A 14479-nucleotide genomic window follows, 5' to 3' on the forward strand; every position below is an offset into this window, starting at 1 on the left:
CAACATCTTTTTTGAAGAGTTTTGTAAAAATGCCATTTTTCAGTTTTAGTTTCTCTCGATAAAAAAAACTCGTATGGCGTAACTTGTTGTTATCAAAACATACAACGCACATCTGGCACCAATCAATACTTGATTAACATATTCATTCAAGTCTAATATCACATAATTGAAAAATATTTCCAAAACTTAATCAATTTATTGACAATCTTGATCTTTGCATAAATAAAACAAAAAAAAACATAACAATTAAATTATCAAACACAATGAAGGTCAAAATACTCACTTTTAGTTTATTTTTATCTTTATATTAACAACTTTGTATCAATAGATAGTTGTTTTCGCAAATCACACTTGTATGCAAAGCCAAATTAACCCTACCCTTGAATTCACTCTCAATTACCCCCAACGATCTAGAAAAATATAAAAACAAAACACACAAATAGCAATGACCACCCAATGGTATCATCCATTTTTCAATTATCTAGCAATCATTTCTCAACTATACAAGTCGTTGGTCGTCGTTTTTAGTTTACATATAGAAACACGATAGGGGTGAATTTGATATGTGTTTTTTGAAGCCCCTTCAAGCTTGCTCGACACTAAATCTCAATCGGTTTTTGTAATCGGTCGAGTGCGGATGATATCTCACAAAAAAAATACATAAACGAGGAAATAATTTCTTTTAGTTTGGAAAACGACAATTTTATTTGTCTTTGAAATTAATTTGGAAAAAAATTCCCTCACACGACCGCGGCCTTAAAGTAAATCAAAGACAACATAGTTAAGACAACAACCCATCAACAAAATCCACCCAAAATGCATACTGACGGTTCGAAGGTGTCGGGTTTTATCAGCCTGTTCGTTGTTCAAATAGCGTTGCTGCTTTTATTTTGGATTTATGTGCGCTACCATGATGGAGCTCTTCCAACAGCAAAAGATGCTGTTGCTACTGCTGCTGGAACAACAGCAAGTGAAGACGATGGATTAGCTGAAGGACACGTTTCCAAGTACCCTCGTGAGTGCTTTTATGTTTAATTTTGCGCTTTTCAAATGATGCGTCGTCTTCTTTTGGATGTGAATGTGTGTATCTTTTTTTCTCTTGATGGTGTCGTCGTTCGTCGTGGTCTCGTGCTGGGAAGAGATAAGATATTCTTATGGTTACACCTTCCGTTTAGGTACATATTCTATATATTTTCACCGCTTCTTCAAGGAAGCAAAGGTGGTTTCTATGTTCACTGAGTGCATTTAAGGAATGTTTGATGTTCAAACAAGGACCTCTTTCTCTGAAAATCCCTACATCTTGTGTGTGCTTATAAGGTTTTTCTTTCGGTCTGAATCTGGTTGTGCAACTCAATTAGGATCTAGAGCCTCTACGGGTTCAAGGTGAAGCATGATGCATTTTGTTGATTTTAAATCTTCGCTGGTGGATATAATGCAGCTCTTGGGATTTTTATTTTATTTGAGTTTTCAGAAAAGCACTTCACTTTTTTTAGAATTTCTTCAGAAAATCGATTAAAATTCCTAAAATAGTAAAAAATCCTTTTTCTATTTTTGTAATGTCCTGTTATTGAATTTAGTTGGAAATACAAAGGATTTTTTCTATTCTCGCATAATAGTCCCTGTATCTTGTGTGCTCGTCAAGGATATGAAACTCTAGAACTTCGTTTTTGTTTAGTATTTTACTAGATATCATGAATTGCGTTGGCGCCATCATATCCTTACTAATAACGCGAAAAAATAGGGATAAAAGGAAGAGTGAGGGCAAAAAAAAGTCATATATGAGTTTTATAACCATCGGGAATTTAGCTTTTATGTGCGTACTTTTTACGACCCGACGACCGACAACGTTGTGGTATGGTGTTATGTTGTTTTGTATTATAGATATATGGTAGTGGTTTTAAATCCTTATACGAGTAGCAAGTACAACCAAGAGGCGAGGATTTAAGATTTCTTCTCTTAAAACTTTGTTGCTAGAGCTTGTATATATTTTCTTTTTGCACTTTCATTTCTATTCACTTAGAAATGGTAAGAGACCATAACTCATATAGCACATGTGGCGGTTTTAAATCCTTGACGCTAAAGGATTATATTATTTTTATTTTTCAATTTTTCTTCTTTTCCTTCTTTTTTGTGTAAGAGTTTATACATGTTTGTGTAGTAGATACACGTATAAAGATATATACTATGAGGAATGCATTTGAAAGGATTTGTCATAAACTTTTGTGACTGTGGTTTTTACCTTTTTGAACTTGGCAAAGTGAATGGTTTAACATTTTTTTTTCTCTGTATCTGGTCATGATGAAAGGTTTATGCTACTTTGTGTCATTGGATGGGAAAAAAAGGAAATAGATGTTGAATGTTAATAGAAATGAAGTTGTTTTGTTTTATAGTTAGGTATTATATTATTTTACTACTGATAAAGTTTTATGAGATAAATGTATTTTGAAGACTGCTGGATATCAATGAGTTTTTTTAATCAACCTTAAAACCACTATGAAATAATATATCATGGTTTTAATTAGTTTATCTTACTCAAGCTTAACTCTGGAATTATTTACCTAGAGTCATATTTTTTTTGTATTTTTTTTTTACTTAACTGAACGATCAAAATGCGAAAAATGTTATCTTCAAAAGATAGAGAAAACATTTTTAATGGTTTTAGAAAAGATAAGCGAACACAGAAATAGACTTCATATAAAATTGAATAAAAATTCAAATAGTTGGACGCTGCTATTTGGAAGATATGTACACTTCGCGTCACTTGAATAGAAACAACTTTTTTTCTTTAGAAAAAAGCGATTGGCACTTTGGTGAGGTAACTTAGTAGATTTTTGGTTTTGCATTTTCAAAGAGGAACTTTTAACAAACAATGTTGTAAAAACAAAAAACCCAAAACAGAAACCGTATGGCTTCTAGTTGCGTTTTTTCGCAATACCTCACAAAAAACAGTGTTTTTTTTGCGTCACTTGAATAGAAACAAGCTCATAAATTAGATAAAAATGAAGAAAAATCATGAAAAACACTAATTATAGTAAAGCAATATTAAGCTTTGACATTATTTGCACATTATAACCAATTATGGGCTACGAGCTACCAATAGGCACCACAGAAAATGCATAAATAGAATTTAACATTGAAAATGCACTTCTACTGTACACAATCGTGGACCTAATTGGAGAAAGTGATAAAAGTGTTTGGAAACTTCTTACAAATAAAGAAAATGACATTTTCTACAATTTAAGGATTGAATAAGTGAAATAAACTTTCGTTTTTATCCGGAATGCATCTGTTTTGTTTTTATTGCGTTGTTTTTTCTTGAACTATCCTTGTGCAATCTCTAAGACGGTTGTTCTTCCACGTTCCTAAACTTGCCAAGAGCTTCTACCATTATTTCTTTGTAAAAGTTAGCATCTGTTTTTGAAGCGTGAAGCTTCAATTTTGCTATTGCACATCATAAAAACAAAGCGTATTACTATAACACATTTTAGTGCCCTTTATTGGCGATGCGATAAAGGTTATTCTTTTATAAACCAATGAAATAGGGCTAATATAAACGTGGTCCATCTGAGTTGGTATGTTTTCCTTTAAAAAACCACTCTTTACCTCACTACTTTTCAGTTCGAATGCAACTATAAAATAGTTAACTTTTTTGTAATCTTAGTAGAACTTAAAATGTTGTTATTTTGCATTTTGAGGCCTTTTTAATGTTGTGCACCTTTTATAACTTCCAGGATGGAACAAACCAACACGTTTCCATCGCACTAACACCACGTTTTTGACCGATTTTAGCGGCAAAGTGAAGAAAATTGCAGCTAGTTTTTAAGTTATTTTTTTCTCTGCTCGTGACTTGGGTCTCACCTGTCTTATTTTTTGATTTGATCACTAGTTGACGATATTTTAAAAATTATCTCATCCAAATTTGGCAAATTTTCCAATATCTTTCTCGATTTTGCATAGTGCAGGTGCATTTCCAATGTTAGCTGCTATTTATGCATTTTCTGTGGTGCCTATTGGTAGCTCGTAGCCCATAATTGGTTATAATGTGCAAATAATGTCAAAGCTTAATATTGCTTTACTATAATTAGTGTTTTCCATGATTTTTCATCATTTTTATCTAATTTAAGAGCTTGTTTCTATTCAAGTGACGCAAAAAAAAACACTGTTTTTTGTGAGGTAATGCGAAAAAACGCAACTAGAAGCCATACGGTTTCTGTTTTGGGTTTTTTGTTTTTACAACATTGTTTGTTAAAAGTTCCTCTTTGAAAATGCAAAACCAAAAATCTACTAAGTTACCTCACCAAAGCGCCAATCGCTTTTTTCTAAAGAAAAAATGTTGTTTCTATTCAAGTGACGCGAAGTGTATAAGCAAAAATCATAAATAAAAAAACACGTATACGCCTGAGTGAACCAACAAATAATATTTTTTCTAATATCTTTAATTATTATGGACACTCAATTGCATACTACAGAGGTATTAATTTGAAAACCCATTACTCAAGGATGCTCAAGGATGACAGGATGCTTTTTCATATTTTTATTTGTTTTTTTTTTTTTTATATTGAGAATAAACACGACTAAAGAAAATGACAACCGTTTATCAGAACTCTAAAGTAATCTAATTGATAATTGCAAATGAATACTTTGTCACGCAGTTCTTGCTGTACAGTTCAATACCTTTGACCAGTTTTGAGTTCCTCATTCAGCTTTAAAATTTTTTGGGTTAAACTTTAAATAAAAAAGTCAATCGTTTTGGTAGTATGGAATGGCACTTAAATGCAGGGCTTTTAAGTTCTTATACAAAAAAGTGATACAGAAAACTTAAACAAATTTTCTGGTCCAAAATGGTTTAAGTAGAAAACTTAGGCTGTAGGAAAATTTATTTTAGGTAATTAAAAACATATTAAATTAAAATGTCATCAATTTTTGTATTGCTCTTTAATGGAAAGTATTGATTTCGCATAAAAAAAATCGAAGAGAGAAGTCTGAGAAAGTTCATGGGTCCGTAGGTGGGTTCGTTCATCGGTTCGTCTGTGCGTCCATATGTACATCGCGTTAGAGCCTAAAGGGAAGAATAGATTTGCTTGACATTGGTACAGATATTTTAAAAGATTTGTTAGTAATTTTCAAGTTTTTTTTTCGAGAAAAATTGCATTAATATAGTTGCAATTTCTCTCGAAAACTAAAGGATTTTTAGTTTTTCTTAGAAAGTTCAGATAGTGTAAATGGAAATATAGCGTTGCCATCGCAAACATCTCGTTGAAGGATGCACCGATTTAATTTAAAATTCACTAAAGATATAACAAAAAGTTATTGGCTTTACAAGAAGGTACAATTTGTTTATTTCAACCCAATGTACATACTCTTGCTTTTTGGCACATTGCTAATGCATCACCCTGTAGACTTGTATAGTGTACCTACTTGAAACTCCAAGATTAAGTTCGTGTGATCCAGACGTGCATTTTATTTGATTAATCTCGATATTCTGATAAAAATTTAGTTTATATTTATGTAGTTTAGTTAATTAAATTAAAAACAATGGAAGCCAAATTTTAATCTTTTTATGGGAACAGTTTTAAAGGGACCATACCAACATTATTTTGTAATTATTGAATAAGCCCATGATAAAAAGCTAATATGTTAATTGTTTTTTTAATTTTTTTTTTTTTGTTTTTGATATAATGACTTGAAAAATTGCTTTCATTAACGTAATCTTTATGTGGAATGACTTGCTTCGCTTTGGCTTCAAAGATCCTCTAAACATTTAATAAGCTGCTTCAGTCATTTAAATAAGGAATTTTATGTTTGTTTAGCACAACATTTTCCAAAATTTTTAAAACAAGAATAGAAGCTTTTAAGAATTAATGCCGAGATCAAATTTTTTTACACTCGACTTTTTTAAAAATGTTTTTGCGACTTAATTGTAAAAGAAATTCTTTTATAATTAAGTAGCAACATGCAACAACCTTTCAAAAAAAGTCAAGAGTCAAAAAATTCGACCTCGGCATTAATTCTTTATGGCATCTTGTTTTTAAAGTTTAGAAAACTATTGTGTCCGCAAGTATCGATTTTTAAGTCCAACAGGGAGTTGCAAATTCAAAAAATGTATTCTTGGTCAACAAAAAAAAAAATTCTTTTAAAAATCGAGCATTCGAAATTTTATTTTAATAAGAAACCGAAAAAGCAAACATATTTTTATTATTTTACTTTAAAGATAAGGAAATGCACTGAACATTAATAAAAAGTTTTTTTTTCAGATGAAAAACTTTATCAATAACAAACATACCTTAGCCGTGTTTCTGTGGTAACTCAGCACTTGTCTCACTAAAATTTTGCACGGTAAACAAAAAAGAAATGATTGCTAAGGATTAATATAAAGTAATAGATTGTTGTTGTTTACAGAATAAAAGTTTGACTCAGCTTAGTATTTAGTTACAAAAATACTGTAATTCAATAAAATATTTCACATACGCCACAGTGTACCGGCAGGAAAATTTTTTTTTGCTGTAAAGATTTAAAAATGCATTTTATAGAAGATTTACTTGTTTTGTTGAGACTTGACTGCTAAAAGGCTGTCTTTGCCTGAGCAAATAATTAGTGACAAGGATAATTCTTTGTTTGATCTCTTTGACTATTTTGTACTAATATCAATTTATCGTGACGTTTTGTTGCACTTCTCTGTCTTTTGAAAGCGTACACTCAATTTTTATTTAATAGCTTGACAAATTTAGTACTAGTTTAAAGGACATTAATTTATTATTTTTAGTTAAGCGCAATTTTTCCAAATGAAAATGTACAATATTTAATAACTGACAGTTGAAATGCTTTAACAATTTTTTGTTTAATATTTATTAAAAAAAACTTGCTTTAGGTTCGAGTTAAAAATTAAACTCATCAAATATTCAAATTCAACCATACCAGCAGACGAACCATGTCTAAATCAATTAGGAACAAAAAGTGAGAATTGAAAAACATAAAACAAAAAAAAAATATGAATTCAAATTGAATAAAATAAATGAGTAAAAACACAAAAAATATACCTTTTATTTCAACACACAAACATACATATTCAGTGCGGGCGGCATGGATATCAACAAAAATTTTGTACAAAAACTAATTACGATTTAATTAACAGAAATTATGTTGATTTTCTAATTCATTCAGTGCTCGTCAACTGATTTCATTTTCATGCTTCATGCTATTGCTATATAGAGAAGCAACAACAATAATATAACCGGGTCGTCGATTCCAGGCATCATACAACAGCCCAGGGTGAGGATCAAAATAAGCAACAAGAAAAAGTACACAAAACCCACGGGAATCACGCACCCGTTTTTTGAAATTCCCATGCTACATGCATACATATTTCAATATATTTGAGTTTACGTATCAAAATAATATCTACATTAAACATTGTGAGCATATGTATGTATGTTTCTCGTTTGTGGGAGTTTGTTTTATTCTATCTATAAACACACACACACACACCGATACTTTGTTTGCATAAAAACTTTTTTGTTGTTAAATAGTTCGTTAGCATGCAACAACGCTGAGCATGAACTGCTGCTGCATATCATCAGCCTCCATTAGGACTGGATTAGCTAAAATAATGAGATTTTTTTTAAAGGCCCTGTTGTTTTAGGCCAGTGCATTTATAAATTGGAACAGCATTTTCACATACGAAAGTGGGAAACCAAAGCCCAATTTTTTCGGACTTGGGAAATTCAACACTTTGCTGCCATCTTGGAAATCTGTTTATGTGAAATATCATACTTTTTATCAGACATTATATTACGATATAACAGAATGTGAAAAAAGTGTGTCTTGCTGCTATTGCGATAGCTGCTTTAAACTATTCTGCTCTTCTTTTGAGCAGTTAACAGTTGCGATTGCTCTTCAATTTATCTGCTCACTGCTCAGCTCTTACAGAAACTCGCATAAACGATGACATTTTTTATTATTAATATTGTTTTTGTATGAAAAATGATTTTAAACCGTGCAAATGTATTGAAAAAAAAACACTTCCGAAAAATTAATGATGCCAATCGATTTCTCAGTTCCGAACAGCCATTTGGCGCAAACGTCTTAAAAATGCCTTTGAAAAAACTTGCACAGTGTAATGAACAGAGAGAACAGTAGAAATGCTCGAAGCTCTTAGAGATTTCACTGCTACTGTATTCAAAACTGCTCTTTGTTCTTTGGAGCTTCATTGCTCTTTTTCAGAAAATGTTCTCGGCCCTTTCAAAATTCACTGCTTTTTTTGAGCATTCTGTTGTTCAGATCTAATTATTTGTCTAACGATAGAAAAAGGAAAGACATGATTTAGCAAAACAGAGAAGTTCTATTTGAGTTACAATTGTTAAAGTTCAGGAATTCAAGGAGTTATTTCTTATTAAAAAAAACGGCACCTATTTATTTATTTTTCATTCCATATTCTTAATCATATTTCAATTCAGGAAGAAATTTAAAGGATAATTTGCGGCTTTAACTGTTTTTAAATTGAAATTGAAAATTCTTTAAAGAGTGATTCAATAGCAGCTATTAATCGCTGCTATTTTTATATACTGCTCACTGCTTTCACTGCTCTTTAAAAATAACCCATTTTTTTCCGGTTCAGGGGTCTCTTTTTTTTTGATTTTTTATTTCTGCCAAGATGATAATAACAATAATTTAAAAAATTTATTTAATCCGACCCTGTTCCTATCCCATCATATGTTAGTTGCAGTTATTTTTCATTTTTGTTTTTGTTGTTGTTTTATTCGCTTCATTCTAATTCTAATTGAATTCATGAATTCATTACGAATGAATGGGAAATGCGCGTATTTTCGGCGAACATAAAACACTGAAATTCCCATTTGGGAAAATTGTTATATTCATGTTGTTTTGGGGGCGCGAGCTATAGCTAGCTAGGGTTGAATATTATGCTCGTTATATGCTCGTGTATACAAATGTTCAGGATGTGTTTTTTGGGAGCCATAAAACAGGGTTTCAATTATACACATACTCGCGCACACATTTATTTTGTGTGTTTTGTTGGTATTTTTGCCTCAAAAATTTCAAATAGAATATTCAAGTTTGCATGCCGAATAAATGTTTCAAAGTGCAGTGCTTAGCATTATTACAAATTGAAATGCACAGCTTCCATATAGCAGCAAGACAGGGTGTTATTTTTTGTGTATGAATGTTTATGGGTGTACCTATAATTTCGTTTTTTTTTTTTTTTGTACTTTTTGTACAAAAAAAAAATTAGAAAAAAATGAGTTTCATGATTGAAATTAACTCATCAAGTATGCGGGATATAAAAATAGAACGTGATCGAAGTTTTTTTTTTAATTTTATTTTTGATAGGATGCCAATGGTCATGGTGTCCCGAGTCGAACTTTATGTACGAATTTAGTATTCAAAGTACTTAATAGAATCTATGCAAGTACTTTTCAATTTAAAATAAACCTAAATATATACTTTGTATACTTACTTACCTCTGTATCTCCTGAGAAACCTTCACGACAGATAATTAACGACTTTTAAAACTAAAAACGCTAGTTTAATCTTAAATATTCTATTTGGGTCCTCAATGTTTAGACCTTACTATGTACTTGTGAGTCTCTTTAAGTTTGGTAGAATCTTTTAACGCTATTTAAGCTAGGTTGAGACTATTAAAACTTGCACTTTTTAAGTGCTAAATGTTCGTCATGTGCTTAAAACGTTTTACCCCTAAATTGGTACTCTTTCAGCTAGTTTGAGACTACCAAAACTCCAAATTCTGGTTAAGTCCCAAAAATACAAGTTGAGACAAGCACGACCTTGGCCATTGTCTCTTGCACTTGATACCTACATTTAAGGCTATTCGAAGAAGTCATTTAGCGAGCGCGGATCAATGACTGTATTGTCGCGTGATTTTAATTTTTGAAATGTAAAGAAAAGTTAAAGTAGGTATTCGAAAATGAAAAGAAAATTAATTTTGTGAAAAGAAAGTGTGCGCTTAAATGTGTAAAAAAAAAAGACTTTGTGATATAAAATATTAAGAAAAAATAGTAAAATGAATAAAAAAAAGTTAATATTCAAGAGTGACATTTTTTTTAATTGCTTTAGGGCAAGTATGTATATGTATTGGTTTCGTTCGTGTCAAAAAAAAAATTGATACAAAAAACTAACTATACGGACATGAAGGAGTCCAACAAAGTGGTTTTCGTCATGAAGTCTGTCGGTCGGTCTATGCGTGCGTGCGTCGGTCGGTGCTTCAGTGTGCCTGTGCGTGTCGTCACATGAAGCAGTACTTAAAGCCGCAGCCTAAACGAGTAGATGGATTTTCTTAAAATTTGGTAGGGATGATTTTTACGTAATATTCAATTTAAAAAGTGTATACCTCCCATTCACAGTTTTTTAGTTATTGCAATTTTCTTGAAAACGTCTCTAACAATTTCGAATAAATTTGGTGAACGCATATTTCGTTAAAGAAAGGGCCGATTTTATTCAAACCATACACACAAATATATCTTATCGTTTTAAAGGATTGTATGTATTTAAATCAAACAAGAAATGTGAATTTTTTTTTAAATTTTTTGTTCATGATTTAACAAAATTTTTTTTCTTATTTCTTACCACATCGTTAAAATTCAGAGCATGCTCGATATGCTCAGAACCTTTTTCTGAGCTTAACAGGTAAGACGAATAATTTTGTTCCAAACTTACAAACACGTTTTTGACTCTACAGCAACAAATGGCCGTTTGTTGTTGTTTAAGGTATTAAGTGTAAGTACTAAGTACTGAATTACCACAACAACACGGCTTCATTTATTTAACCTTCACATTTATTCGACCTTATTTCGAATTTATAGGACCTAGCAAGAATATTTAGACTCTAATGAAATAAGTAGATTAAATAGAACTAGGTAAATGAGTTTTTGTAGTATATGTAGGTTCTAAAAAGGGGTTAATTATAATTTTGTTGGTCCTAAATAACTACCCAAAATGGGATTTTTTCCGATAACCGACTATTTGCGGTCTTAAGTAGAGGTTATTTTCTTTACAAATTATGTGATATTTATGGTCTATTAAATCTTAATAGAGAATATTTGGGTTTTAAAAAGGTTTTAAATAGTGCCAAATGTTCGACTCGGGGTTTGATTTGTATTATTGAATATTTATTTTTTTGTAGTATTTCAATTGGAAACAGCATTTATAATTACCTGTATCATGCACATAACAAAGCTTGTTAGGGACATTAACTATTCCATTTTATTTTAAAATTTTATTTGAAAATGTACATGGAAAATATGAAAACAAGAATACACTGTTGGATCGGTGCTTATTTGTCTTTCATTGGAACTCTGAAAGAGAGACATACCTGCCTTTATTTTTTTTTATTTTCAAAGAATTTAATTTTGAAGTATGTACATAGTTTAAAAACAATAGAAATTATTTTAAAGAATTTTTTTTAATTGGGCAGGTTCAGAAACGTTAGGGACTAAATATTTAAGTAATTTCTTGGTCTCTGATTTCTCAACTGTCAAAAAAAAAATCCTTCCAATTTAGGTTATTTTATTAGAAAGCTGACTGGAAAGTAAGGCAAAAAAAATTAAGAAAAGTTTTTTTTTTGTCAACATGATAGATGATTGTTTTTAATTACAATAGAATTAAATCTTTTTGTGTGAAAAACGAGTAAAAAGTACATTATCGGTCATAATTAATAATATTATTTACTAAAGTGAATTGAAATTTGGTGTCTGCACCACGCGATCTGTAAAATTCTCAAGTAAATTTCGAAATTTGCTAATAATTATGTATCCAAACTAATTTAGTCAATTTACTCAAATTTCCGTTCAGAAACAGACAAAATTTTGGCCACATCAACATTATTCCTGTGGGTGCTAGTCTATCATGTGCACTATGCCCAAAAACAAGAAAACAGCGCCATTTAAAAACACAGTGTAAGTTTATGACATATATGATCTTAGGCTGTATCTCATGGAATCTGACTATACTCTGGAAATAGTTTTGTCCAAAAAATAAACAATTTCTAATTTAAAGAAATTAAGATTCTTCCAGGCATCTTTTATTCAGTAAAAAAATTATTAAATTAAATAACAAGGACGTAAATAATTTTTCAGCACTTTATTTGTAGAAAAATGTTTGAAAATGTGCTTGGGTTACAAAATTCGAACCTAGTTTTGACTTAAGCAAAAAAACAGATTTTTAGAGATTTTACCTGGTGCAGGTTTTCCCAAATATCATAAAACCTATAAGTTTTCTGGCAAACTTGTTAACAACATTTTTGTTCATAATTGTTTTCTTCATAAGAATAAATTTATAAAACACTATGTTTATTACAGATTTATTGAATAAAATCGGACCCAAAGTCATGGGTAAGAAAAAAAAAATTCCATTAAAAATTAATATCTGAGCAATAAAAAAAGATAATAACATTTCTTAAATACGGGTACAAAGCATTTCTTCTAAAAATCAAGATATTAATGAAGTTTTTATCATAAGTATTAAAGGAGTTATTAACATTAACATGAGCAAAGGCATACCAAAGTAAGCGTTTTCTTAAATCATCGCGAAAGGGCATCAATTTTGCAGATAGAGAGTTACTGTAGAACAATTTTTTTCTATGAATAGAAAGGGACAAGAATTGTCCCTCAAAATCTTCTTATCTCATACCGGGATACACTGTATATTTTTTTGATCAGATATCACGTCGCTCAAAATAAAACTAAAAACATAAATTTTTTGAAAGAATTTGAAGCTATGAATGTCATATTTTTGCTTATTTTTGAGTGGTCAGAGTAGGTTATTAAATACAAACTATTAACTGGATGCTATAGTTAAAGCTTACTTTAAGCAAATAGGTGGTCTTTATTTTTTGTTTAACAAAATGAAAATTAAATGTATTTTGTAAGCATTTCTCCAACAATTTATTTAACATATCTAATAAAAACACAAAATTTAATGCAACAAAAGTGTATTTTTGTTATTTCAGTACACTGGTCTGCATAAAACTCATTTAATACAAAAAAAAAAAAAACAATTATTCCATTCGATTTACTAAAACAACATGAAATCCAATAAACAAGTACAATAAATGTGTATGTATGTATATATTGTAGTACTTAAATGTGTGATGACATGAATAGCCACTTTATCAGATCAAATAAATTGGCATACGTATTTGAATCCTTGAAAAACAATTTTTTTTATTCATCATTTATTAACGTATAAATGACCATTTAGTTAGTGTCCTTAGAATACAAAAACACAATCATTAATTTTGTAATTGATTAAACCAATTACGGTGTTGGAAAATTTGAAGTGGAACAGAATTTTCAAAAAAAAAAAAAAAACACATAGGTAAAAACAAATTATATGTACGTACATCTCAATTTAATTGAAATATTTATTTATCCTTTCAATTCATTACATTCAGTGTAAGGGCATGAAGGTATTTAAATTAAAATGCTAAGTAAGTTTATTTGTTTAATGTAAATATTTTGTTTTAATTTTGTTATACTTAATTAAAACCTTCTTTATTTGTTCCGGTAAAAATTACAAAAACATTAGCAAAAACAGTCATTTTCATTTTACAAAAATTTAAATAAGAATTCAGCGGTTCAACGAATGGTATCCTTAAAACCAATCATTTAAATTTCTCCAAAAGCATAACACACGTAATGAAACATCCTTTTTCAGGTGATATAATATTATTATATTATCTTTGGCGCCGGGTACAAAGGTGTTAAGTCAGAAAAGGTAATTTTGAGGAAAATGAAATTGAAGTTTCAATTTTTGTTTGTAAATCTGAATACTATATTATTTTGAAAAAGTAATGATGCAGAAATATCATCTATAAGATCTTTTTTAATATCCATATGCTGTTGACCAGAAAATGACTGTTCTTAAAAACAAATTGTATTGACTTAACACTTTAAAAAAAATCTTTGTTTACATTGATAGCAAAGATTAATTTATAAAAGAAAGTTGGAAATGTCAATGTGATTAATTACCAAATGTGAGAATTCTTTTTCAAATAACATAGGTAATACTGAGGAAAAATGGCTTTTCATTTTCTGCCTTCCTCTTGACTTTACGCCTTAGGATCATTTTTTTATTTAAAAATTAAAAATGAATGCAAACACAAAAGACACAATTTTAAAAAATTTTGACTAAAATCCTTTGTAATCATTTCTAACGAAAGAAGATACGCTAGAGCTATGGCGATAGGCAACGGCGGATCCAGGGGGGGGGGCACGGGGGCACGTGCCCCCCCCCCAGAACTGGTTCATACTTTAAGCAAATCAAATTAATAGAGTTGTTAAATTATATGAATAATTACAGAAAGTACTTGAGTGAAACTATTGTCTATTTCTGGCTGGAAATGCGAATTTTATTGTTTGTTGCATCCCTTTACCACCTCACAAATAAATAAACGAATAACTAAACACGAAATTTTTTTTCAATTTTCTAAGTGTTTTTTTTTACTTCA

At 30.2% G+C, this 14479-nt stretch overlaps 1 protein-coding gene across 1 annotated transcript in view; it reads left to right on the forward strand.

Moving 5' to 3' along the window:
- The first annotated feature begins 676 nt into the window (after positions 1–676).
- Positions 677–14479, forward strand: part of LOC129908410 (ammonium transporter Rh type A) — a 46792-nt gene continuing 32989 nt past the window's right edge. The window contains exon 1 of the mRNA XM_055984870.1: positions 677–1015. Within this exon, the coding sequence (XP_055840845.1) occupies positions 817–1015 (199 nt within the window). The 5' untranslated portion in view covers positions 677–816. The remainder of the gene's footprint in view (positions 1016–14479) is intronic.

The sequence above is a fragment of the Episyrphus balteatus genome, chromosome 2 (genome assembly GCF_945859705.1).
Source record: "Episyrphus balteatus chromosome 2, idEpiBalt1.1, whole genome shotgun sequence".
Taxonomy (NCBI): domain Eukaryota; kingdom Metazoa; phylum Arthropoda; class Insecta; order Diptera; family Syrphidae; genus Episyrphus; species Episyrphus balteatus.